The 27,560-nt window shown below is 41.2% G+C and overlaps 1 protein-coding gene and 1 long non-coding RNA gene across 3 annotated transcripts in view; both read right to left on the reverse strand.

The window, feature by feature from the left end:
• LOC309363074 overlaps nucleotides 1–27,560 on the reverse strand; it is a 674,350-nt gene that overhangs the window by 117,720 nt on the left and 529,070 nt on the right. The gene's annotated exons all lie outside the window — the stretch shown is intronic.
• Nucleotides 960–27,216, reverse strand: MMD (monocyte to macrophage differentiation associated). Of its 2 annotated transcripts, none has more exons than XM_081898986.1 (7): nucleotides 27,026–27,216; nucleotides 13,213–13,294; nucleotides 9,885–10,045; nucleotides 8,861–8,935; nucleotides 7,683–7,784; nucleotides 6,386–6,455; nucleotides 960–3,802 (listed from the first exon to the last, which is right to left on the reverse strand). In XM_081898986.1, exons 1-7 carry the CDS (start codon nucleotides 27,103–27,105, stop codon nucleotides 3,602–3,604), a joined length of 771 nt encoding a protein of 256 aa, XP_081755112.1. In that variant the 5' UTR covers nucleotides 27,106–27,216; the 3' UTR covers nucleotides 960–3,601. The 2 variants fall into 2 exon arrangements, with proteins under 2 accessions (XP_081755112.1, XP_081755113.1); XM_081898987.1 differs by lacking the exon at nucleotides 27,026–27,216 and adding an exon at nucleotides 21,232–21,573.

Genomic DNA, 27,560 nt, shown 5'->3' on the forward strand with positions numbered 1-27,560 from the left:
CCCAAGGCTGAGAAAGACTGCTATGGAGCCTCATTCCCCCCCCCCCAGTACCATTGACTTAGCCGGTCTAGTTTATCTTAAAAAAAATCTGTGTAATTAGAATACAGCTATACATAGGCTGCATCGAGACAGAATCCCACCCACAAAATAAGAGATCACTGCATCAGATTCCCCAACTAAAGTGGATTCTCTCCACCCCACCTAGCAATTTTGTGGGAAGGAAAGTGACAGGAAAGTGTGGGATACTATCACTTGGTAAGTCACTTTTTTAATAATGAGAGGGACATTCAAACACACACTTTTAATAAGCACTTGAGACTTAAATTGAATGAGGGCAGCAAGCATCCTTTCCTGAGGTTAAACAAAGAACTGTTTTGGTTACCATAAACACAGTGCCATCATGCCTGATGCTGTATAGAACAGAGGTAACACAACCCAGGATCTTAAAAATCTATGAAAATGGGTTTTTAAAAGAAACTGACATGATCTGAAGACAATATAGCAAGACTGTGGCCCAGAACCGAGAATGGTGGATAAATCTTTTTAGTGAAGGGATTTAGAGGGGATGTAGGCTAGCTTAATGACCATAGGGTAAGGTTGTTTTGAATTTTTTGGGGTGCAATTAGGGAAACAGCTGCAAGATGTTTTCAGTGGGGAGAATAGGGAGAAGCAGCAATTTGCCATATTGTACCGAAGTACTGGTGAAAACAGGTTGCTTCCCTTTAGAGGGGTTATCTGTACATTTAAAAAAAATTAGACTTTGCACCTGCATAGATATTTCTGAATTTTCTAGAGCTAGTCTAGTGGTTGTGATCTTCATCACAAATCTAAAGTCAGACTGTGTATATGAAGTTGCATGGCTGTCTAGACTGGCTACAATCTTGATCAGGATGTATTCACCATGAGGAAAGAGCAGCAGTGAAGCCTTTTGTGACCCAATTTAACAAGGACAATACAGATTTCCAAATTGCACAAAATGTTTATTTGCATTCATCTAGTTACATTTAAACTTGTAGGAGCTAGACTGGATTCAAAGGTTTTTTTTGGCGAGTTCAGTTCTTTTTCTTCTTTTTTTTAACCAAAACACTTTCCACTTGTAAAAACAAACACATTAAAAAGACCACAAGAAATCATCATGAAGATAGCGGAATTAATTGGAGCTAGTTTCATAGTTTCTGACAAAAAATCGGAGCTTGAACACATTTCAGTGGTCTCAACAGTACTGCACTTGGACAGAATACAAGAACTCACAAAAAGTGAATATATTAAAGTCAGACACATCAGTTGAAACAAGAAAATAAGACGACAACAAAGACAACTGAGGCATTCAGATGTTCCAGGGCTGTCACAGAAAATATATTTTCTGTTTTGCTGTTTCGTTTGCATGCTGCTCAGAAGATAAGTATGTTCTACTCCAATTCAGGGATTCCAATATTCACATGAGATCTTTGTGTCAACTTCTCCATTCTCTTGCAATGATGCAGAACCTTACAATACTGACCAGAGAGGCAAACAACAACCACTTTGCCAGAGCCAGATGCAAATCCTGGAGCCCTGAAGAATTTTGGAAGTGTCCCTGATGTGGGACAATTTTGTAGTCATCCACTAATACTGTGTGGAAGCCAAGCTTCCAACGCCCCACTTTAATCTGAGCATTTGCCCCTTCTTGCAAATTGTATACAAGTGCACCCAATTCTAATATATGTAACAACGCACCAGCAGATCTAGAAGAGAATTACATATTACCTTGGGGAGGAAGCTCCCATCCCCAGAGTACATATCTACTGGTCCAACAGACAAAATATCCAGATAAAATCTGAAAAAGGCAACATGTTCCGTTTTAGTTTTTAAAACACTGATATGAAAAAGAGCAAGTTAGAAAAAAGAATAAATTCAATCTTAATATAAGACATTCATAATACAGTGGGACATGCTACAGTAACTGGACAGCAATCATCACAACGGAGATTCTAACATCTTGTTACTTAATACACAAGCTCTACAATCAAATTGCTACCACAGTTCATTGATCCAGATGCTAAAGAGCAGCACATTTAAAGCCCAGTTTCGCTACCAAGTCCCTGACCGATGAGACCTATCTAGTTCTTCAAGCTTCCCTCCCTGAAAAGGCCATTTGGGTGTGTGATGAACCACTATTAATACTCAAAATTTTATAAACAACTGTTAATAGGATAAGTTTTAGAAAATGAGAGAAAGAGCAAGGTATTTGCTTCCCACAGTCTTCCTCTGGGAGTCATTTGCCTCAACTTGCAATCCCGAACACACTTGCTAGGGAGAAAGCCCCACTGAACACAATGAGATTTACTCTCAGGTTAATATGCAAATGGACTGCTCTGTAAGCCTCATTATTTAAGCACCAGCCTCTTAGGCACCTCCCAAAATTACCAATGCTTTACAAGTAATTTCTTTTTTTTTTACTGCTGATTGTTAACCACCTGTATTACAAGAGCAAATTATTCCCAGAGTGCTTTCACATAAACACATGCATCTATGTCTAGAAATGGCACTGTGGGATGGGTTTTTTGTATTAGTTAGCACTATTTTTTTTGTTTTTTTTTAATAAATCCAAATCTGATAATTAAATTAAATGTGGAGGGTAGCAGGTTGTTAGGTAAGAGCTTGCAATTTTGAAACTTCATAATGATCATTCACACACTTTTAATAAAAAGCTTTGGAAGAGGTATATAAGGTCAGGACAGTATGTGGAATGTAGGTGTTTTCTTGCAAAGTTTCACTGCAGCTACAACTGCACAACAGCAGCTGCATATACTTTTAAAATTATTTTTAAAAAACATTTTTATATAAAAAGTCGTATCAGTACAAGTGGTGGGGGGAGGAGGAAGCTTAAACTTATCTCTCCATGATTTGCGTTTTATTAAATTGTTTGTGAAAAAGTGGTAGAAAGCAACTTTAAAAAAGAAAAGAATTAAGTATTTGCTGTTACATCAACTTCCCCAATTCAAAACTGTCATTTCAAAAAGTTTATGCAGTTTAAAAACCGAAGAAATTAAACCCATTAAATACATCTTAAAAAAAAAAAAAGAATTTGTAAACATCAGGCCACCAACCATTTTTACACTGTTTTCCCTGTTAATGTAGAATGGACTATTAATAATGCAGCATGGTGTTTTAAACCACAAACCAAAGTTAGGCATGCTTACACCCAATTGGCTTAAGTGCACTAAACTTTGTGTGCTGGAGTGCAGCTTCTGCTGACCGACAGCAGATGCAATACAAAAGGGAAATGTTTCTGTGGAAACCCCAGCTGAAAAGAATGGGCCTTGTACAGTGATTTTGCACTTTCCCCATTCATTCCACTAGGGGCTTCCACAGGAAAAATGCTTGTGGGGACTGTGTGCCCAGGACTTGATATATGAACAGCGATTCAAGGACACATTTTTGTCACTTTAGTTCACAGTAAATGTGTTTGAAAAACTATCAGTCAGTGCATTCCCACCCACGCCCCCCCTGCCCTGTGCAATATTTTCCCCACTTCCCCAGAATTTCTTTTTTTACCCAAGTAATACTGAGTCGGAGGCATAGTGCAGCTCGAAGGTGTGCGTGTCTTGTGTATTTAATATCATAAGTGACGGATGATTTCTGCAGGACTTTTGTAAAGGTACTTCCAGATAGCGTAGTAATGAACTGCAGCAGCCGTGGCGACAAACAGATGCCAGATGGCGTGGGCAAATGGAATGATCCCATCGCTCTTGAAGAAGATCACTCCCATACAATAAATTAAGCCTCCCCAAGCAAGTTCTTGAAGTCCATCGGTGTTGTTCTGTGGATTAATAAAGATTTTATTTTTTAAGCACTCGTTGTGAGAGAATGAGGCTGGTCATAACATTCGACTCCCCCTACTGAGTGGTACAGCAATATCATGCCTGTTGAGACTGTATACACAGACAAGCATTAGCTGTCAAATTATTAAGGAGTGTTAGCACAGAGCTGTTCCTGCAGGTTCAGGTGGAGTTGCCATGCAGTCCTTCATCCCGTTCCCACGGCAGCCAGCAAAAGACTTCTGGAAAGGCTACAAGCAGGGCTTGAACACAACAGCTTATCCTGCTATACCAGCAAACTGGTATTTGCTGGCATGCGGGCTCTGAACATGCAGGTTCCATTTAGCTATCATGGCCTTTAGAAAAATTCCAGAAGAACTGGTCTTACCCACTTTTAAAACCCATCTAATCCAGGAACCATCATCTCACCTAGCAGTAGAAAATTCCACAAATGAATCCTGCACTGTGTAAAGTAATTTTGTTTGTCTCTCCTAAATCTACTGCAAATATTGCTGGGTGACTCAAAGTCGTAATGCAATGGAGATAGAAGCACCACTTTATCCAGTCTCCACTGTATTAATCGAGGCTTATAAAGACTATTAAGTTGTTCCCTGTCTTTGTTCTCTCTTCCTTCCCCCACACTATGCCAAAATAATAAGATTCTATTGCTTTAACATTTTCTCTAAAAGAAGGTGTGCCAACATTTTGACAGTGTTGCTTGCCTTTATGCATCTTTTCCAACCTGGATATCCATTTTTATATAGGGTAACTAGAGCAGTAGATAGTATTCAAAGTGCAGCTACATCATAACTGTACAGAAAGGCATTGCAATATTGGCAATTTCACTTTCCATTTTCTTACTAATACCACTTGACACATAATTGGCCTTTCCCCCTGTCAGCATAGACTCAGTTGCTCTCACCATTAAACTATCTACCACTGTACCAAGATTCTTTTTCTGGAGAATGACAAGTCAACTCAGATCGTATCAGTGCATATGTTAAGTTGGGATATATTGCTCTAGTGTGTACCTTTTTATATTTAGTTATATCAAATCTCATCTGCCAATTGGTTGACCATTCACTCAGGCTGAAGAGACCAAGTGGCAACTCTTCACATGCAAATATCTTTGGCGTGAAGCCACACACTGGGGGTGGGGGTGGAATATTCCAATCTTTTTTCATGTCTACAATTTATATATATTGCACCAGTTTGCTACCCTTCTTGGCTGCACTTCCAGCAACATCTATTCTTAATCACATCCTTCTTATCCCAAGGCTTATAAGCCAAGCCAAACTGAAACCATTTCCAAAAGGGTAGCTGTGTTAGTCCAAATAATATTCCGTACGTGAATGTAATGAAAGTTTAATTGAATGGATATAAGAAAGTGAAATTAATTGCATCCGCTTTGTGTATCTGACCAAGAGTAATTTATCAATATACTGCTTAAAAGCCAATGAAAAAAACATTGCATGCTGCTCCATCAAACAAGAAACCATTTCAAGCTGCTAAGCGCACAAGAGTGGCATTGCTGGTTTATCTAGGCTATAGCAGTACAGTCGTACCTTGGTTGTCAAACGCCCTGGAACTCATACATTCTGGCTCCCGAACGCCGCAAACCCAGAAGTGATTGTTCTAGTTTGCAAACCTTCTTTTGGAACTCCAACGTCCGACGGGGTGTCTGCGGCTTCCGATTGGCTGCCAGAGTTTACTGCAGCCAATCAGAAGCCACAATTTTGTTTTCAGACATTTTGGAAGTCGAACAGACTTCCAGAACGGATTCCGTTTGACTTCCAAGGTACGACTGTATATCCCAAATTCCATTGCCTTTACTGACAATACAGTGGTACCTAGGGTTACAGACACTTCAGGTTACACACTCCACTAAGCCAGAAATATTACCTTGCTTCAGAACTTTGCTCCAGGATGAGAACAGAAATTGTGCGGCGGCGGCGCGGCGGCAGCAGGAGGCCCCATTAGCTAAAGTGGTACCTCAGGTTAAGAACGGACCTCCAGAACGGATTAAGTTCTTAACCCGAGGTACCACTGTACTGCATATGTGGGTCAACACTGTTGATCTATAGACATTTGAATGCTGCCATATATAATCATTCTGCTATGTTAAACAGGATGCCTTAAGTTGGTGCCTGCTTCACTGGAGAATACATTTGCCAGCAGTGGTGGGATGGAGCCATGGTGTTATCTTCCCTACACCAATGTCGCTGTAGCTTACCAAGGAGGGTCTGGGGCAAGGTTGGGGCTGCATGAACGAACCTGCATCTGATTGGTTCTGCCAGGGCATTCATGCGACCCCAACCTTGCTGCTGCTAGTTGGCCCCATCCAGGTAAGTTGCAGAGATACTGGGGTTGGGATGGCAGCTCCACGTCCCCCACTGTGGGTGCTGCTACTAGTGTTGTTCTTAAGAGCTTTTTTAAAAATGGAGGGGAAAAGAAAAAGTTAGGCAAGAGAAACACAGCAAAGATCTAAATGAATACAGAAGTCTTTTTAAAAAACAAACCTATAATAAGTGTTAATAATAGCTCCCAAGAGTTAGATTTTAAAATTCTTTAGCAAGCATACTTACCATGGAGGTCACGACTAGAGCTGGAGAAAAACCCATTGCTAGATAGAAGAAGAGCTCCACAATTTTATACCTACAAAAATAAAGTAAAGTAAGCCTGCAACCAAGCAAAAGAAACATGCATTCCCGCCTCAAAAAGACAGCAGTTTTCACTTGCATACATTTATCTCTCTCAGCAATACATTGCCAACTTTAGTGGCACATCTTTTGTTATACCCTCTACTGCACTGGGCTTCCACAGAATGGAAATAATTTTTTTTGGTTCAGCATTCCATTATCTGGAAAAACAAATGTCCAACAGATATCAAAAAGGAAGGCATTATCCTTTGACGACCCAGTGTGTCCCTGCATTGGAAAGATATCCTCCAGAGAAAACAGAGATCTTTCGTGCAGCCAAAAGCAAAAAAAGCTGGGAGGTGGGACGAGGAAATTTGGGTGACGTGAAAAGGAGCAGGGACATACGTTATGAGAATCTGCCTTCCTCTTGTTGATGTGGCTAGAATTTTTACACCTATTAATCTTACCAGAAAATGATAAATATCAAATATCAGAAGCAGACAGTCTGTCTCCACTCGGTGGAATAGAAGATGGATTGCACCCAGAGTTTCTATTTCTTTGATAGAAATCCAGGTTCTTTTCACCCACTCATATTGAATTATTTATCAAAAAGAAATCTCACAAGTGAAAGGGAGTAATTTTCTACACTCTGGTGATGTGCCTGGTGCCAACATGTAATAAGACTGCCTGGCTATTAATTCAGCCTTTTCAGTCTGTGTTTCTCAAAAGAGATAAGAGAATACACTTATGTTAAAATTGCATGGTTTTTCATTAAATAAAAATAAGCAAGATGACTATCTGTTCCAATTTATCTTACAAGGAAACACCAGGTATAATATAAATACACAAAGAAGAGGTGTCACTCCAAATGTAGAATGTTCCTTCACAAGTCACGATACCCTTCCATTTATGTATTTTTGCCATTTTCAAAATCGTAAGTACACATATTAGAGTTCTGTGTTGACAACGTTTTAACCATGGTTCAGAAATCAGAAGCAGGCTAATGGGGATAAATGTTCCAGTCCTCCTCTCTTCTATACTGCTTCAACATTATGCCTGATCATTGCTAAACTCAGTTAAACATGTCCTAACTCCACTTATGGGAATGCTGGATTTCCAGCTCACAACCTTGGCCTTAACTTGAACTGGTCACAGTTCTAAAAACCAGGACTAATATTTACATCTGCACAGATTCCAAGTCTACGAAACGCCAATTCAAATGCGAATCACAATGTTGTCTTACTTCTCATGGTAGAGAAACACATAAATGGCTCCACCAGCAGCCATCAACCAGATAAACCATCGCATATGGGAGGCCAGAGGTCCAAGCTCACGAAGATTTAACCTAAAAAAAATTAAGGTGATCAAATGAAATGCAGAACTGACGGCAGATCAAATCAAAGACGATTTGTATTCCACGTGCAGATATAACAAAAGGATTAAAACTACTCAGAGATATTCATTTCTACACCATTCAATTCATGAAGTATTTTTTTCCAAATTAGTTCAGTAAATTTAAAATACTGATGTGTGCAAAGATGATACCTATGAAGTTTTTACATTTTACAGCAAATATTTCGTTTTAACCATCAGCTTGACAGCAATTTTTTAAATTTTTTACTCTTGACACTTGAGGTGGCTTACAACAACTTTAAAGAATTTACTAATAAAACAATTTACAACAACTTTAAGGAATTTATTGCAACCATGATGCCCTCAGATATCCCACTGGTGCCTCCCCTGCACCCCGGGTTCTCGGTGTTTTGGACCCTTTTGGGGTTGTTTTCTGGGTTGCTATTTTTTTTTGGGGGGGGAGGGTTGCCGCCTGCTTTTTGTTTTTAGTTTTATTTGCTGTGGAGTGTCATAGGCTTTTCGTTTGTATGATGGCAGGGTTAGGTCCTGAGTATTGCCAGTTTTCCTTGTGTGAAATGGGTAATTTGTGGTGCCCACAACAATTACTTTGATTTTCAAATGCGCCCCAGGCCCCAAAAGACCGGGCCCCCCTACTGTAAGCACTACAAATGAGTAACTCCCTACATGCTATAAATCCTATTAAGATCACTGGTGTTTTGGGAGAGCAGAACTGAAAAGAGGTATCAGTTACTATAGTCATATATGAAACATCCTGGCCCCTGTACATCTGCAACACACCGTTTTCCATGCAGTTACCAAGAATGCGGTCGATGACTAAGGAGAAGCCTCCTTATGTATGCACGTTGTCCTTGATGGATCAGAACAGCTTTGTCAAAAATGCAAAGCCCTTATTTATTAAATGGAAAAAGGATTGCACTGCCCGGCTTCTAACTCTCAGCAGATTAGGCCATGAGCAATTAGTCAACCAATCCATTAAGTGGAAGCTGTCACTGATAATATGCCATCACCATTTCGTCCTATCAGTAAGTACACATTTTTAATCCTTACCATGGTGCATATGATGCTGCAATGAAGATATAGATCATCACTCTGTCACACATATGAAAGCAGTGCTCCATTGTCCTAAATGGAAAGGCAAACAAGGGAACAGATCACTTTAAAAAAATTGGTATGCTACTAGAAACATTACCCAATATGAAACATTATTCTAAAAAATCTAAAAGCAGGATGGTAGGCATGCCATAGAGTTCCTTTCCTCAGGAACAGGTAGCCCTAAATCTTAGTTTTACTGAAGGTATTTTGCTGTTCACCTAAGGCTAAAGAAGCCAATCACAATCCCAACATATCACATGATAGATATGTATGTAGATAGGTAAGTCAGATAGACAGACAGACACTTAGAAAGTCAGGGAATCCTGTGCAAATACAGTTTGCGTTCAGCTACACTTGTGAAGAAGTACACAAAACAGTGTGTGGGAGAGGAAGGAAGGGATGCACTACCTGCTGCTGCATTACCTGTGCATCCCTTCCTTCCTCTCCTGTACCTGTGCAGCAGATTGGATACAGATGCCTTAAATAAATGTTTTGTGGTCTGTGGCTATACTGTAAAAGTAGCAGCGCAACGACAAATCTTTTCCTTCTTGTGTCTTTCACTATTCTATTCTGAAACTTTATACACGTAACATTTTTAAGACCAATAATGCGCAAAATTCAGTAGAATCCTCAAGCAGGAAAACTCTTATTACCCAGAGTGACTATGGTAAATCATCCCAACCTCCTTTGGACAAGGAGGGTTACATCCAATGGCCCAGAGGTGGCAATCTATTCCTGCAACAGGACTTCCCTTTCTTCTCCCTGCGTGGCTTTCACCTCTGCTCCAACTCTCTGGAGTTTTTGAGAGTGCATGCAGGGCTGCAAGGGATGGGAGAGGAAGTTCTGCTGCCCAAGCAAATGTCTGTTGCATGAGCAGAACTTCACGGCTGCAACATGGATAAATCACAACCTAATTTACAAGCAGCAAGTTGTGTGCATGGCAGCACGAATGAACCCCAAATGGATACTTGATTTATACCTTAAATGACTCTTTTTCCAGGAAATTATATGAAACACCGTGGAAACGATGAACAGTGCACAGAGACCAATCCCATACATCCATGCTGTTATCTTTTCCCATCGATCATCAGAGAGCCTATGGAGCAGGGCACTACCCACAATGGCTGGAACAATGAGAAACTAGGGAAACAACAGAACATGTTTATTTGCTAGCCTACCAATCCTCATTTAACATTCTACTTGCTATGCCTAGGCCTCAATCACCTACTATCTACCCTTTGCTTCAAAGAGGAGTAAAAAGAACCCGTGGTTTTTATAAGTTGTCTATTATACCCAGGTTTGTTACAGTTGAAAAGACATTGTTGTTTCTGCCTTTATCATGGAAAAGAGAGACATCTCTACATCAGAGACATCAGTAAGACTTTTTAAGAATTTGCTTAGGCTGAAGGTCACAGAACTGCTGTGTCACCCACCCATCCCATCCCAACGCTGTGCCAAAATGTCAGAAGGTATATTGTATCTAGGATTAAAATATGCTGGAAGTAACACTTTGTTAAAGTTAACTGTGCAAGCAAAAACTGCAAAGTGCTTAGAGAAGGACTAACACAAATGCAGACACACTGATGTATAAATAATGTCCTGATTTACTCCCCGCCCTTTAAAACAATCAAACAACAACTTGTTATACAAGTCAACCTCAATGCTACTTCCAAGGTCAACAGCAGCTGCAGCAATTCGAATTTCAAAATAATGAAAGCTACTAAAACAGGAAGTGGAAATGGAGAAACTGCATGACTGGTATAAGGAAGGCCTTTCAAGTTGCAGATTTTACAGAAGATATTTTTATTATGAGATCAGGGTTCCTCTTCTGCTACCCCTTGTGCTTCATTTTAATCAGAAGACTTTTCAATAATCGAAGAGTATTTTCTAGCCTTATTACTGAAGGCTGGAATTTTTACAAGTTCTCCAGACAAACCTACTCACTCTTAGGTACTTACCGTATTTTTCACTCTATAAGACACACCTTTTCCCTCCTAAAAAGTAAGGGGAAATGTGTGTGCGTCTTATGGAGCGAACGCAGGCTGCACAGCTGTCCCAGAAGCCACAACAGCAAGAGGGATCGTTGCTTTCGCTGTACCGAAATCCCTCTTGCTGTTCTGGCTTCTGGAATTCAGAATATTTTTTTTCTTGTTTTCCTCCTCCCAAAACTAGATGTGTCTTATGTTCTGATGCATCTTATAGAGCGAAAAATACGGTAAATTGTTCCTACTTTTTAAAATTACAGCTAGGAATTTCTTTTAAGGAAAATTATGAACCAAGGCATGACCCTTAGAAATACCACCAAGTTTTCAGTTTAAGAGGGAGCTTGGAAAGTAATGATGGTGTTAAAAGTCTGAGCTACATATCAGGAAGTCCTTGTCTGAATTTCTCCTCTACTGTGAACTCACTAGTTGAGAACACCTAGCCTCTCTTTCTTAGTCTCATCCAGCCCCTCACACCCTGCATTAAGCACAATAATATTGGCTTACCTTAAAGGGTTGTTGTGAGGATCACAACTAGATATTGTCGGTGAAGTGTGACTACTTGAAAGTCTAAAGTATTGGTATTACTATTGCTATCGTTATGATTTGTTGCAACTGTTTCATTGATTTCAAACTACAAAGTGAGACTTCCAAAATATTTCAACATCTTGCCCAATATGTACCTGCTTGATGGTTTTCCAGCCCAATGAATCACTTTGCTTTTTGACATCACCAATATAACAATTTATTAAATACTCTAAAACTGAGAAAGAGCTGCAGTATCTAGTGATCCATGGCACAAACCCAAGGTAAAACTTTCTGCACACTGTGATGCCAGGAGGTGATTTCAGATGCCTTCTTAATGCCAATATACAAACATTGCAGATGTTGTAAACTATCAGCTTTATAGCAGGAAAGCAATCCATTCGACAGCAAGGTAAAAGTAATTCATCTCTTAATGTCCCGGGCCTTTAAATTTTAAGAAAAGCTGGTATGCATTATGCTATTGAAATATTATCTGCTTCATACTAGTTTAAAAGAATCAGCTGGTTCAGAGCAGCCCCACTTCCTGTGAGAGTGAACACTGGGAGCACATTATGATACCACATGGACTGACTTCCGCTGTAGTGCTTCTATGAAACCTGACATTTAAACATACAAATGTACAGTGGTACCTTGGTTTATGAACTTAATCCGTTCCGGAAGTCCGTTCTTTAACCAAGGCATGCTTTCCCATAGCAGTGGGGACTCAATTTACACTCAACAGGAAGCAGAACATGTTCTGCTTCCAAAGCACAGTTCACAAACCAAAACACCTACTTCTGGATTTGCAGCATTCTTAATCTAAGTTGTTCATAAACTGAGCTGTTCTTAAACCAAGGTACCACTGTATTTGCATTTTACTGATGTCTGTGGCCCACTGGAAACTGACAAACATCACCAAGGCTGTATTAGGAATAAACCACACATTTCACCATGAGCTGGCAAAGAATGAATCAATGCTACTAAATGAAACAAAAAACAAAACATAAAACTCAGACAAAGTAGAAACAACAATCAAAAGACCAAGTTCTTTCTGGCAATAATTTAATCATTACCTTTATCCTGAAAGCAGAACAAACTAGAACTTTTAAATAGCAAAACATAAGCAAAAATCTCTGGTATAATATGTTGTGCACAACAGTTAAGGCAGCCTAGTTTGAAAGATTAATCGGAGTTTTGTTCAGCAGAAAGCCTGGAGAGAAATAAATAATTCCATTTTAGGGACTGGATAAGAAAGTTTATAAGAATTTGTGCTTTTTCTTTTTTAGGCCACGGATTACTAACAGTATGCATGGGCTGCAAGACTAGTAAATATTTTGTTTGTGGGAGAATACTTTAGGCAGCCTTAGAAGCCACTTTGAGATGGAACATATGCTTCAATTTAAAACACCACTGCTGTCTTATTTTTAAAAAAGAGTGTCAAAACATTTTTGAAATAAATCTCTCTAGATCCTCCAAAGTGGGAGAAAAATCTTTAAGCAATTATTAGTTTAGGGAAAGTAGATCCTCGTGAGGCTTTAGCGAACTGTTGATTCCTAAACATGGAGCAGAATGAAAAAAGATTGTATGTGTTATGTATGAGTGAATGAATGAATGAGCAATCAATGGAATATGTGGACTCTGCTGTTGTACCAGAACATTTACTTACTGCAGCAGTCTCAACTGTATTAATGACAATTCAGCAGTACCAGCCTGTATTCAAACTATGAATAAAACAAAATCTTACACAGATGGGAATTAGAATTACTTTTGATTGTGCTGCCAATAGATCAATTTACTTACCGCATGAGTGTAACAGTTAGCAGCATGCTCATAGCAGGTAGGTTTGTAACGGCTATTTGCTGGAGCTGGGTGGTTCATGAATCTGTTGAGACAAGCAAAGCATACCGCTGATACAAACCGTTAACTTAAAAGGATGTAGAGGAACAAGCTCAGAAAGCTCAGCAATAGCAGTTTGTGACCTAGACCAAGGTTAATTGGGAGGTGAAGAAATTTAATGCATCATTTGGAAGCACTGTGTTCCACACTTTTTCCTACAGCAGTATTTTCTTTACTCGTGACAAGAAAAGCAAGCCAGATTTTGTCGTCAAGGGACCTACTTCTCAATTAGCTGCCTACGTGAATTACGAATAAAATAAAAATCTCAACATACACATCACATCCTCCAACCACAGGCATCTTTTTCTTAAAAAAAAAGTTTTTGTAAGCCCTAGGACTTCAACGGACTGCCACAAGTTTTTTATTTATTCATATACCACCATGGACTTATTTGGGTTTACAAAAATGGAAGGGATGAAAGAGAACAATGACTAAATGCAGTTGCAGATACTTTGTCTTTGTTTCCACAAATGGGGATGAGAGAGACACATACAGAGGTGTTCTTGTCACAAGCATATGAGAAACTGGTTTCATCTGTTGTCTTGGTATCACACCACCAACACAAGCTTTTACAGTTACCAGTAACCTTTATTATCAGCATACTATTGTCCAATTGTCAACTGACTTTCAGCAAATGCTGGAAGCTTACAGATACTTTTGAAACTACTAAGCAGGCCAATCTGTTTTTATGAACCCAATAAGGATACTTTAACAAGTAACACCCCAAATGATAAAATTAAGAAATTATGTGTGGCACTTACAACACCACGATGATCAGGATACATTGAAGCTCTCATACCAGTAACTTTCCTTTTTTTAAAAATTGCACAACTCTGAAGTATTTATCAAACAAATGCTGCAACACTGCTTTTGCTCAGTCTGGTTTTATGACTTCTGCTGCTACTGTGAGGGCTGGAAGAAAGACCTGCTTCCCGTTGCAAGGCCTGTTTCCACCTGGCCTAGGGGGTAGGGTCCAGACTCACCCTGAATAGCTAAAGGGCTCCTGGGAGGCCGGAGGGACATTGCTGGAACAACTCTTAGGTTGGGGCAACTAGCTAAAATGTTTTAAACGGTTCTAATTTTGGTTCCTCTGTTTTGTTTTTATTGGGTTGATTAAATGATTAGTTGGAGTTGGCAGATATTTTAATTTGAGGATAACTGTAAACTGTTTATTATTGTTGTTGTTACTGTTATTATTGGTTTCTATTGATTTATTGGTTTGTTTGTTGCTTTTATAGGTTATTTGGTTTTTTACTGCTAGAGATTTTGTTGCATTTTTATATACCGGTATGTTGTAAGCCGCTCAGAATAGCTGGGAAAACCCAGCCAGATGGGCGGGATATAAATTTTAAAAGAAGAAGAAGAAGAAGAAGAAGAAGAAGAAGAAGAAGAAGAAGACGACGACAAACTGGAGTAGACTGGTAAGATTACACCACAGCAACAGTAGTGAAGTGCAGTGTTTAAGAGATCTCACTTGCTCCTGGACCCTTTTTTCAAAATGGGGGTAGGGGGCAAGTTCATACGTTAACATGTAATTTATAACTATCTCCTGAAAATACACACCAACTTTAATTCTAATATCTCACTCACCAGTGCATATATTACGTCATGAGCTTACAATCTATTTTGTTTTATTCATGGTCCCTTTCAAAAATAGACATAGGATAAAACTACAGTATGGTTTGTACACAAAATGTAGAGAGCTGTCCTGATACGCACACCAGCTTCCCTGATGTCTCAATCTTCAAGGGAGTTGCCACATTGAACATTCAATATGGTGTCCTTCAAAACCCGTACAAGGGTTGAGATTTGAAACTGAAATATCCAACTGTGTTTTGGATGTATGCAACCCATTCCATTCCATGGAGTTATTCCATTGCAAATAACCAAACAGACTAGTTAAACCCCAAAGCCTAACTTTGCTTGGACTACTGGGAAGTACATCTAGCTTAACCCAATGGGATTTATCTCAAATAAATACACTGAGGCTCATCTAGAAGGTTTGTAGACTGAAATAGTATGAATGTTTCTAACTATAGTCTTCAGTACTGCTGCCTACTGTGGCTATGCAAATACCATTTGCTATGAACAGGAATAACTTTGCATCTGAATATAAAATTTTATGCAGATCTCTCTATTGTTTCTAGGTTATCTTGTTTCTGTTTCTCAGTGCCCCGCCTGTACAATATGAAAATACTATTTTCCTACCTTACTGGGTGACCAAATAATTACAAGCTTCATAATACATACTAGTTGCAAATTCTAGTGAGCCAAAGTCTATATATTTTTATTTACTCCCAAAACATACAATTTTGTGCTAATCTCTATAAACAACTATAGTGCCAGTGCCACTTGGTAAATTTCTTGCTAGAAACTGCATTACTGAAGTGATGATTTTAAAGTAGTAAATGGATAGCTGTTTGCACTAAAATTGTTTGCTTTCAAAAATTATATTGTCACAGTGTAGATAATACACACCAGACTGTTTTAGTCCATCTGAAATCTGCAGTTATATCAGCAGAGGACCACAGAATCAATCTAGCAGTTTGGCAACAAAACTCATATGGCTGCAAACACCAACAATTATTAAAAACCTATCATCTTATCTCCAAATAAACATGTATAGGACTGTGCTTTAAGTCCCACTGCATTCAGTAGGGCCTGCTCCCTAGCTAATGTGTTTAGGACTGCAGCCTTAACAAATGATTTGTTTAAAGAAACTCTTTGAACTTTGTGGAGACAGACAATATCCTGTTTCCACTCATAACAATAGTTTGTTTTGCAGAGCTATACACACTTTTTTTTTTGAAAGACAGTCTCTGTCCACAGGCTCACCATCTAAGAGAGACACAAAATAAAATAAAATAAAATCTAGAAGTAACACACAAAAGAGATGGGGAAATGGGTATTCATACAAGTTCTTTTATGCTGCGCCAGTAAAGTCACTTACAGGAGTTTATATAACACATTGCTCAGTGTGCATGCTAAAAAGAAAAGGAGTCAATTTTTAAATAGCCTTGGAAGCAAGGGGAAGATATGGTTTTGCTAAATTGCTTTTTGTAACAGCCTCAGGTTGTGAGGGCAATATCAACTGTGCTATACATTTAGCCTGCTGTTTCTTAATTTGGAAAGCTGATGAGGGGAAAAAAGAATCTGATGGCCTAAATACACAGGATCTTATATATCAAGAATTTATTCTCCAGGCTACACCCAGCTGCCAAAAGCCTCATCTGAGGATATAGAGGGCTCATTCAGACTTGCACTTGTCCCGTGCACAGGCCTAAGAGGTTTTTGCCCTGGAAAACCTTCTCTTTAGTGATAAATCTGGGCAATTGTCAATCTGGAGAAAATCCCGATTTAGGGGTTTTCATTCTGCAAATATGGCTCCAGATACAGGTATTAAATTACACATGCTCAGGCTTCTACAGTTCTGTCAATGCCACTCTTACCATGGAAAGTGTGACAAGTGATCAGCCTTACTCCAGACTTTGAAGTGCCTCTCAAGACCACACCCAGGCCACATCCCTGCCCCAGACACACACCCTATGCTTCACCCTCTCCTTGAGTGCTCTTGCCTAACTCAGGCAACGCCTCTTCCTTGCTTGGATGGGGGATACAACAGGCTATGCAAGTGTGTGTAGAAAACAAGCCGACTGTGCAATGGCAAATTTGCATTCACTACTTTGTTCACTTGTGCATCTGGCCGCACCCAGCACTGGCGAATGTGGCCCTCAGGTAGAAAAATATTCCCCACTCCAAGCTAAATAGCTTCCATTTCCCTCCATTGTGATTAACATTCTTTGTGAGGGTCAAAACATTGGAAGAATTGCAGTGTTTTATCCATTGCCACACCACCAAGATTTTTGCTGCCTGACACAAAGGTACAGCTGCTCAAAGACGTCTTTGGCTGTGCGGAATGAATAACTCAATATTGCATGCTGGCAACATCCTTCTGCCAGAAGGCACAGCTTTGCATGTTGCTCCTTACAGTTTCAAACATGTATTTAAACCTATAAACACATATGGATTAGTGCCTGCCTATCTATAAAAGGGGCAACAATTACTAGATAAAAATATAGTATTTTTTATTTTTTTAGGTCAATGTTCAGAGGTTAGATTAGTTAACTTCTGATAGCAGTTCTGCCTGCAATTCAAAGTACGAATCTCAGTTGCCCTTGTGTCCAGCTGTATGGATAACTGGAACAGATTGGAAAGCTCATATTGTTATAACTTGGTGCCCAAGTTGTGTTATGAGCTTTTTGAGGCATTATGGCTAGAGTGTGCTAGTTGTGTTGGTAAAAGCTTCTAGCAAGTACCACAGCCAACGACACTTAAGAACCACTTAGTTTTCTCCAAGGCTGGTACAAAGAAAATTTATATTGGCCCCAAGAATTTGGGTGCTGGAACGTATATACAGGCAATGACCATTTTATGCTTGTCCAATATGTGCGCAACCACACAAACACACACATCACTGCAACCCAGAAGTGTCTGGAAAAGGGGCGAGGCGGTGGCAAAGCAGACTTATGCATGCTCCACCAACATGTGTGGGGGTCAGGAAAATAACCCCCATGCAAAATGGTTGTTGCCTGTACCTGAAAGGTGATTCTGGCTTTAGCCAAAAACATTCTGACAAAGAGTCAAATTCAATGTTAACCATACATGAGAGTAGACCCGTTGAATTCAATGGGAATAACTAACTTAACTCCATTTATTTCAATGAATCTACTTTTGAGTAGAATTTAGTTGGCTACAACTCAGAGGATGTATCAAAGTGAAATGAAATAGATAAAATATAACACTGCTATACCTCTTTACCCGAGCCCAAATTTTAACAATATACCCACTTGACCATAGTCAACAGTTCCAGGGTCATACAAGTAAAGAGGAAAGGTTTGTTCAAAGTAAGAATGAAAAGCTGGGAAACCAAGAGGAAAAAGGAAGCCATTGCTTCAGTATGCCTCATGTGTAAAACAGATGGAGGCAAGCTTATCAATATGGGGATGAACCTTGTACAAAACTGGCTCAATCATTAAACTACACCTCCTTCCTTCCCCCATGCTTTTATTATTCCTTTCCTTAAAAAAAAATAAATAGATATATTTTGCAAGCACTGAAGTAGCAATACTGTACAAATGGAAAAGATAAATATCATAAATATCTAAATTCCAGATATTAGCCTCTTTATGCAATACAAACATTCCTACTGACATCTTAATTCCATTTATGAACCAACACATTGCTGGACAGAAATGACCTAATTTGAGCAAGAATCTATTTCTGCCCCTTTTTAATGATTTCCAAATTGTTTTTACATTCTTTGCTGCCCCTCTTTCCCAGTTCTAGACTGTAACATAGCCAAAACAAACAGATGAATCCTGTCTCACTACAGTCAATCATTCAAAAGAGAGGAGAAAAATGCTGAAAATCCTCTCTAACAGCAATACGTGAAGGAGAAGCTTAGTTCAACCAACATGAGTATGACAAACACCGGATATATGAACTTTCACCCACTTCCAGAAGATGGAAAAGCCTCATCTTTCACTGTGATCTATTTCCTTTCTAAAAGCAGAGCAGTATACTGTACTCACCTCTTCTCTCAGTCATCAGATGCCTACCCACCTTTTGAAGAGAGAAAATTGTGCAAACAAGACTTCCACTTGCATATAAAGTTTTAAGAGCTCAGTAAACAACAGCAATGTGCAGTACTGGATACCCACATTCTCTGAAAATCCCAGAAGCCCAGCTCTTACTCTCAAAAAGTTTATCTTAACTCTGTTTGCTTTACCCTTATGGTAAAGCGGTAGGAGGTGTCATGAAAACCACAGATGAACAGGAAAATACAGAATCATGGGAAGAATTGGAGAGAAGCGATAGCATGAAATTAGTGCAGGGGGTTGAATTTCAGATGCCTTTCATACCCAGCCTTGAGCCAGGACTTGCCTCCCTGAGATCAGTGCTAACATTCTCAGGAAGAATGGCAGTAAAGGAGGTACAGTACTATAAGACTACTCTGAGCAAACATTAGTTGAATATGACCCAATAGGGTCAAGGCAAGTGTTATATCTGGGGTAAATGTGTTGTTGCTTCAAGGGATTAATCTTGGAGGTGACTTCTTTCTGGTCAGAGGCACGAAAACAACCTTCCTGCTTTGCTCATACAAGAACAATGCATGTTACTACAGTACAGGAATGCACAAATTCCACTGGCTTTTGCAAGTAAATATGTGAGATGTTTTTCCCCCTCTAGAAAATAAAAGAATTTTGCCAGAGCATCCCCACTTTAAGAATGTGATTTTAAGTGTGAACAGTGCAATATGGGGAAGAGCCCTGGGAGAGTTAAAAGGATCTGCACCCCATCAATGAAGGTACAACAGGAACATGTAGGAGATGCAAAATGAAGCAGAAAATTCACTACATTATAAACTACAATAAGATCTCTCTTAAGGAAAATTTAGCTGAAAAGCAGCTCATTTTCCCTTTCCACACCATCTTGGAGAAGTCATATTTGAATTATCCAATTCCACTGCTCTCTCTCACTATTGATTTTCACCCAGCACACATATTCCCAAACCTGTTTGTACTTAGTCCTATTCAGCTGCTCTTTTGCACAAACACTGTTATGAGAATGTTTTATAGATGGAGACCAAAGCACTTTCCAAGACAACAAATATCAAATCCGTATCAACTACAGAAATTCCTACTGATTTCTTAAGCCAAGGCCCTCATGAGTGTCCAAGCAAACGAGTCAAATAAACAGGAAACAAAGGATTGCATGCTACACCCTTTTACTTTACATCAACCAAAGGAAACTACTTCCAGCACCTTCCCTGGTGCCACATACACACTTTACTTCATTCACAGCACTCCCTCAGTTTTAACTCATTCATAATATTTACCACCACTCAATTCTGTTGTTGCAATCTCTCCATGACCCACACAATCACACTTTGCTTTGTTTAGGCAAGGTCTACCCTGTGTGGAATTAAGATCTGTGATAGTATCACAACAGGCTAAGGGACATAGGAGCCAACTTCTAGATGCCAAGGTCCTTTTGCCCCCCATAAAATATTTGAGGGGGGCCCGCCCCCCCAAAAGTCGCCATTGCGCATTGCCATTCAAATGGTGTATCATGCAATTATGTGATGCTTACCTACCCCTTCCTCCCCAGCCCCAATATTTTATTCAAGTTTGCACCCTTGCTAAGAGATAAACTAACCTAGGCGGCAGCATCTTGGGGTTCTGCAAAAGCACCAGGGCAGCCTCCCCAAATGCATTCGCGGAAAACGTAAGAAACTACGGTGTGGGTGTAGGAGAAGAGGGTTCAATAGACTAGACTTGCAGGAATGGCCAAACTTGGCCCTCCAGATGTTTTGGGACTACAATTCCCATCATCCCTGACCACTGGTCCTGTTAGCTAGGCATGTGAGTTTTCATCCCGAAACATCTGGAGGGCCAGATTTGGTCATGCCTGGCACACCTGTGGGTCCCCAGATGTTGTTGGACTACAACTCCCATCATCCCTGAAGCTCTGGCCTTGCTAGCTAGAGGTGATGGAAGTTGTAGTTCAACAACATCTGGGGACCCACAGGTTGAGAAAGGCTTCGACTAGAGACAAGGAAGGTGGGTTTAACACCCCATGTTAAAAGTGGGGGGGGGGGATATCTTGTCTGCATTAAGTGATCTGGATGCCCGTGCAAACGGGAGGAGACGATCGAAGGGGGGGAAAGGGGATCCCCAAGAGTGGGCGGAGTTTCCCCGGGCGAGATCAAAGGCTTCGGAGGGAAATCCACTAGAAGAATCCGCCTCGTCCCTAAGCGGAGAAAAATATCATCCCGGGAAGAGAACCCTGAATATATCCCAAGAAATGAAATCTGTCGCTCGCACACATACGCCCAGGCGCGCGCGCGCGCGCGCGCCTCACCTCCTGAATTTCTCCTGGAGGCGCCGCATGGGGGTCCAGCGCAGCCGCCTCACGTCGAGCCAGGCGAGCTGGGGGTCGGCACGGGGGGCTCCCGGCGGCTCCTGAGGCGGCGAGGGCCGGAGTCCGGGCCCTCATTGGCTTGCCAGCCCCGAGCGGAGGTAGCTGGAGGAGGCGAGGCGAGGCGAAGCCAGGCCCGAGGCTGCTGCTGCCGTTGCCCTGGGGTCGCGCGCGGAGTCGAGAGAAGCAGCCGGCCGGTGGCGGGGCTCCCGCTTTTTAAAGCGGCGCCGTCGGCTCTCGCGCCGCGCGCTCCGGCCCTCGGCTCGGACCCGCCCCCTCCGCGCGCGCCGGTTGTCAGGTCGGGTCGGGTGCCGAGGCCGTATCGGGAAGCCCCGCCCACGCCCGACCGCCGGAGACGCCGATTGGTTGGGAAGGAAGAAGGGGGTGGGAGGGGGAGAGGGAGAGGGAGGGTAGCGGCGGGAGAACAATGGGCGGTTGGCGGGGAGCGCGCGCGCGGTGGGCGGGAAAAGGGAGGCGGCGGGCGCTGAGGTAAAAAGGAGGGTGGGTCGATTTGAACGCGGTTTGGAAGCGGGGGTGCGAGGATGAGTCAGGGCAGCGGCTGCTTCTCCTCTCAAAGGGGAATCCTCCTCAGAAAGGGAAGGAGGAGTCCTCTGGCTGCCTGAGTTTATTTTCATCCATTTTTCTAGAAATAAAACTCAGGACTCCAAACTTGTTGAGCTCTTTCTCTCTTTTTTAAGGAAGCTCTAAAGTTTCCTTAAAAAGCTTCTTTTTAGGCAATCGACCTCAACATCAGAATCAGCAGAATCTTTTTTTAAAAAAACAAACATTACATCCAAAAAAGAAAACGAAAAACCCACAGACTAATCTTACGTAGTTATTACAGTTGTCAAGCATATAGAATAAATGTGTATTATATAAAACAATATATAAAAGAAATAAAAAGAGGGAAGAAAAAGAAAAATGCATGATGATAAAACCGAAAAATTAGGAAAACAAAAAGCAGTATTTAGTTAATACAAACCAGTACCAGGGTATAATCAGAAGAATCTTTATTTGCATCAGCCACTAGCCATAGGAATAAAATAAAAATGTACTGAAAATAGAGGTTAAAAACATAATTAAAGAAAATATATTTTAGGGATTTACAACCATAATCAAATATAGATCTTATTCTCATCGCCCCCCATTAAAAAACCTTGCAGTTTTTGCTGTCACCTGATCATCTTGATCTGCTAAAAGAAAGGACAGAGTAGCAATGGTTGAGCACCCCCAGCATGGACAATAATAAAGGAGTAAAAACCTCACTTCTCAAATCTTTATAAATACTGTAGAGTGCAAGCCAGAAGGACACGAGCCACTGACTCAATATTGCCATCTCCACAGGGACCTCAACATCCCAGACACTTGCCTATTTTCCAAAAGTTCCTCCAGACGCCAGTTAAATCCTGGACGTGTCCAGAAAATTGGGGACGTGTAGCAACCCCCCTAGGGGGCTTTTTGCATTCCTTTCTATGAAAACAGGGACATCTTATTCAATAATAATAATAATAATAATAATAATAATAATAATTGAAAACAGGCTTTGTTTCACCTGTGTCAAAGGCCCAGTTTGGCACCCTTCTTCTTCTTCTTCTTCTTTTTAACCTGCCCATCTGACTGGGTTGCCCCAGCCACTCTGAGCGGCTTCCAACATAATAAACATTAAATAATAAACCGGGACTGCTTCTCTAAATCAGGGACTGGCCCTGGAAAAGAGGGTCTTCTTGGAAGGAGCTGTTCTCTTCTGACCTTCCATGGTTGAAAATGGGGACGGTTCTTGAAGGCCACCTCCAGTCTTGTTGACCCAAACACAAAGAAGCACCTCTAAAGAGCCCCCAAAAGAAAGAACTATTGAGTCCAAAAGAGGTGTTTCTCGAGGGCCTTTCTGTGCCAATCCTGTTCTCGCCCCGCTCAGCGCATCTCCCTCAAGAGAGATGCTCCGCTTGTAATTCTCACATTGGGTGCTTGAAGAAAAAGAGAACAGTGTGATGCAAGACACTTGCGCTTCACCACAGAAGAGGCTGCCCTGTGCTTCTCTTCATGAGTCGCTGTTCTGGACCTTCAACCTCTGCTGGGAGCCAGTGGTTTTGGCATGCTATTGGGTTGTTTGAGTTGGAGATGAAGCAGGACCATAAACTGACTTCAGTACTGCGTCTCTGCATGAGTCGCCGGCCTGGGCTTACCTCTTTATGGTCAGGATTCACGCTTAGACACCCACAGCTGTCGCTAACATGGGAAATACGGCATTATGCATTGCTGAACGCCTTTCTCTGCCTCTCTGTAACAATTTGCAATGGCTGAGCTGTCCCGACTTGTGAAATAGGTGTGTTGGTAAACTGACCATAGAAATTCTTTTGAGCCTCTGCTAAAGAAGAGGTCGCAGAATCGCAGCCTAGAATTGCAAGCGGTGAGGGAGAAAGAGGTAGGAGTTTAGGATGCTGGTCAACTGGCAGGTCAGGTGCTGCAGAAGCTGTGGTCTCTACCACCAGCCAAATACTAATAGATGTTCTTCCAGTTGCATGAGAGTCACTGATTTGCAAACGGAAGAATGTTTGAAAGAACTAACAGCATGAGAACCCACTTGCATGGATCTTTATCATATAACTGGGACATGGGTGGTGCTGTGGTCTAAACACTGAGCCTCTTGGGCTTGCCGATCAGAAGGTCAGCGGTTCGAATCCCCACAACCGGGTGAGCTCCCGTTGTTCGGTCCCAGCTCCTGCCAACCTAGCAGTTCAAAAGCACGCAGTGCAAGTAGATAAATAGGTACCGCTCTGGCGGGAAGGTAAACGGCGTTTCGGTGTGCTTCTCTGGTTTCACCAGAAGTGGCTTAGTCATGCTGGCCACATGACCTGGAAAAACTGTCTGTGGAAGTGGACAAATGCCTGCTCCCTCAGCCTGTAAAGCGAGATGAGCGCCACAACCCCAGAGTCTTTCGTGACTGGACTTAATTGTCAGGGGTCCCTTTACCTTCAAACACTGCCCTCTTAGCTGAGTCATTTAAACATTCAGTTGTGAGGGAGCTGCTCTGCGATTGTTAGCCAAAGTAGCAACTTCTAATGATGTTTTATGCGTCACTACTATTGTTTCGAAACACATTTATTTCTCTTTTCCTCTTAAAGCTCATAATTTCTTTTCCATGTGAGGCGCAGCTAAATACAGTTCACTTTGTCCTACGAAGTACATAGCCTTGCAGTTGAAACCAAGCAGAAGTGTCCTTTTAAAGAAAAAGAATTACCAGGCTGGCAAGCAAACTGAATTTCCTTCAAATGACAGCGGAAAGACAGCACCTCCCCCGCTTGGCCCTTTGTGTGTAACTGAGGCTTAAAAACAAAGGCCGTATTCAAAGCACATCAACTGCAGCTGGACATAAAGAAGTAACAAAGCTGGGGGGAAGTTTTGTTATCAAAGAGGTGTTATGGGGAAGAAGAATGCAAGAACAAAAAGGAATTGCGTTGAAAAAGGCTAGCAATAGCAAAATGATAGCAAAGGGGGAAATGATTGATGAGGAAAGTATCATGAATGATTGTTGTCAACCCGCATTGTTGCCAAGCACCCGAAAAGTATAGATCAGAATAACATCCTTTAAGTCTGCAGTTTAAAAAAACACTTAGATGCATTCAAGCCAGCTTGCGCCACATTCCCAAAGCTGCTTTTCACATTGTCCCACTATTTTGACTCAGACTGACAGCTTGATCCTATGGATGTGAGACTTGCAAAGGAGTAATGCTGTGCCAGTCACTGAAGCAGTGCAAACTAACACTGATTCAAACATTACATTTTTAGGTACACGCCTAAGCTTTAAGTGTGCATCTAAAAATATAGTACAAATGAGACAAATGTGTTTGGGAAACACAAATCATGGCCATGTGTAAGTGAGGCAAGATTGGCTGCAGATCCCTTTATTGGGGTAGAATTAGACACCAGGGGGATAGCTATACCTGCGCCTAGTTCTTGTTCACCTAACGAAAAAAGAAAAAAAATTCCCTGTGTAATGAGATCCCATTAAATTGTGGGGTTCACCCAGACCCTATTCCAGGCTTCCTCAAACTCGGCCCACCAGATGTGTTGAGACTACAATTCCCATCATCCCTGACCACTGGTCCTGCTAGCTAGGGATCATGGGAGTTGTAGGCCAAAAACATCTGGAGGGCAGAGGTTGAGGAAGCCTGCCCTATTCCATTTCACAGGCTCCCACTAGCAGGGGCAAGGAAACTTACAGCATGATGTCACATTGATGTCACATTGTGCAGAAAGTTGGACCAGATCTTTGGGGGACAGGGTATAGATATGCCACCTTTGGCTGTAACCTGGGTTCTACCTACCATCCAGTGGGCCTGCTGCCAAATAAAGCATAGAACAGCCTCATCACTGGTATGGGTCACGTACTAGCATGTCATCCTCACTACTTTTCTGCTTCAGGGACATAAAGGGTCAAACTCTGGAGTCAACCCATAACAAACAAAACAATGAAGTCATACTCAAAGCAGCATCATAGAAATCAGTGGGTTGTTCATTATATCTAACCTATATTTATATCAGCGGCTTACAACGAAATATCTTCAAAAATTACAATATATAAATAACTCTTGAATGTGTTTATGGCAATCTCTTCTAATCTCCGGCTGCTGCTATTATGTTCCAGGCTTTTCCTTCTAAGGGGAGGTTATAGTAGATGCTGTAAATGGGAAGCTTTAAATGCAAGAAATGCCAGTTTGAATTGTCTGTTGAATATAACCCATGCTATCTCTTCCTGGCTTTACTATTTCTTTTCTAGGTATTTAAATATTTGGATTATACCAAAAATCAAAAAGCACAATCTGAATACCCGTTGGATTGCCATTTTCCTCCTGAATAGCGTGGTAACATAGTGTATATATAATCATAGGTGGTGCCTTCTGAAGGCTATTTAGTAAATTTAGGGAGCTGCCATTAAAAACTAAACTTGCATCATTCCTGGTAGAGACTCAAATTACAAAATGCAACTTCTCATCATTGCCAATATCTGTTCCAGCAGCAACTCACCAGGGTGAATTTAACAAGCACAGATTATTTTCTTAGAAGACTCCAGTGTTGTCATTTTAATCTCTGATATACAAAGGTTTCCTCTGCAGCAGCCCCCTACCCTCATGCGTATCACAGTCACTTTGAATTATATGTGCATATTGTTCATTTTGAGAGACGGAAACCTAGCAGAGTGACAGGCTAGAAACGAGGTGCTTGCAGTTCTTCTAACAGCTGCCTTTTCGATCTTCATTTTATAACCAAATCAAATCCTTCATACCACAGATCGCTCGAGCCAAATGACAGGAACCTCAACCAAGATGAAAAAGGACATACTCGAAAGCTTCCAGTGCTGAGCCACCACTACATGGTAAGTCTAAAGGTTAGTACTAGCAGTGAGTAAGTCCCTGCACAGAACCATTTGATAACAATATAGATCTGTAAATTCATGCAGAAGCCCCAGTAGTGCTGTCATAATGACCACACACATTCCATGGCTCAACCGAAACACGGCTCAGCTGAAATCAGTCAGACGTAAGATTATGCATAAGAAACTTACAAGTCTAGGAGCAAACATTGGGATAGGGGTGGAGAATGGAAGCAAGATCTGTCAACTTTTGATGTAGCAGATGTTGAGTGCTAGTTTCAGTGAGCGCAGCGTGGAACTGCTGCTGCTACGTTCAGAGGCAGATGTTACCTGCTAGTTCTGACTTGTTCCCCAGAGAATACTCACTTTTCTGGGTTTTTAGTAGTCTCAAATGAATCCTTGTTGGTCAAAGATTTCCCTTTTTTGCCCCATGAGCTGTTGGACATTCTTTAACACCAAAGTCCTCCTAAGTAACAGAAGAGTAATCAGACAGAAATCCTGGCTTCCTCCTGGTTATGTTGATTTCGTTTGTTCAGTCTTCTTGAAGAGTGAGAATGGGGGGAAAAAAAGTTGGGATTGGCATACTTAAAAACTAGTCCGCCCACCACATGGGTATGGAGTAAGAGATTAGCAAGTCTTACTCATGCGACTGTTTGGGCAAGTAGTAGTCTTGCAGAATTTCAGAACAGAGCTTTTGTTTACAAAGTATGATGGAGAATGACCTAGAGAGCAAAGGTTGGCCTTTCCCCCCAACCAAATGGTGTGAAGCCCAAATACCTGCCAAAATGAAGCACACAAATGTGTTGTTTCTTTCAGGTGAAGCCAGTGGAATTGCTTTAAGTATTAGGCTGTGTACAAGCCAAACATTAAAGCACTCTGCCCCCAAGAATCTTGGAAACTG

This window comes from Podarcis melisellensis (genome assembly GCF_964234715.1).
Source record: "Podarcis melisellensis genome assembly, chromosome: 2".
Classification (NCBI taxonomy): Eukaryota; Metazoa; Chordata; class Lepidosauria; order Squamata; family Lacertidae; genus Podarcis; species Podarcis melisellensis.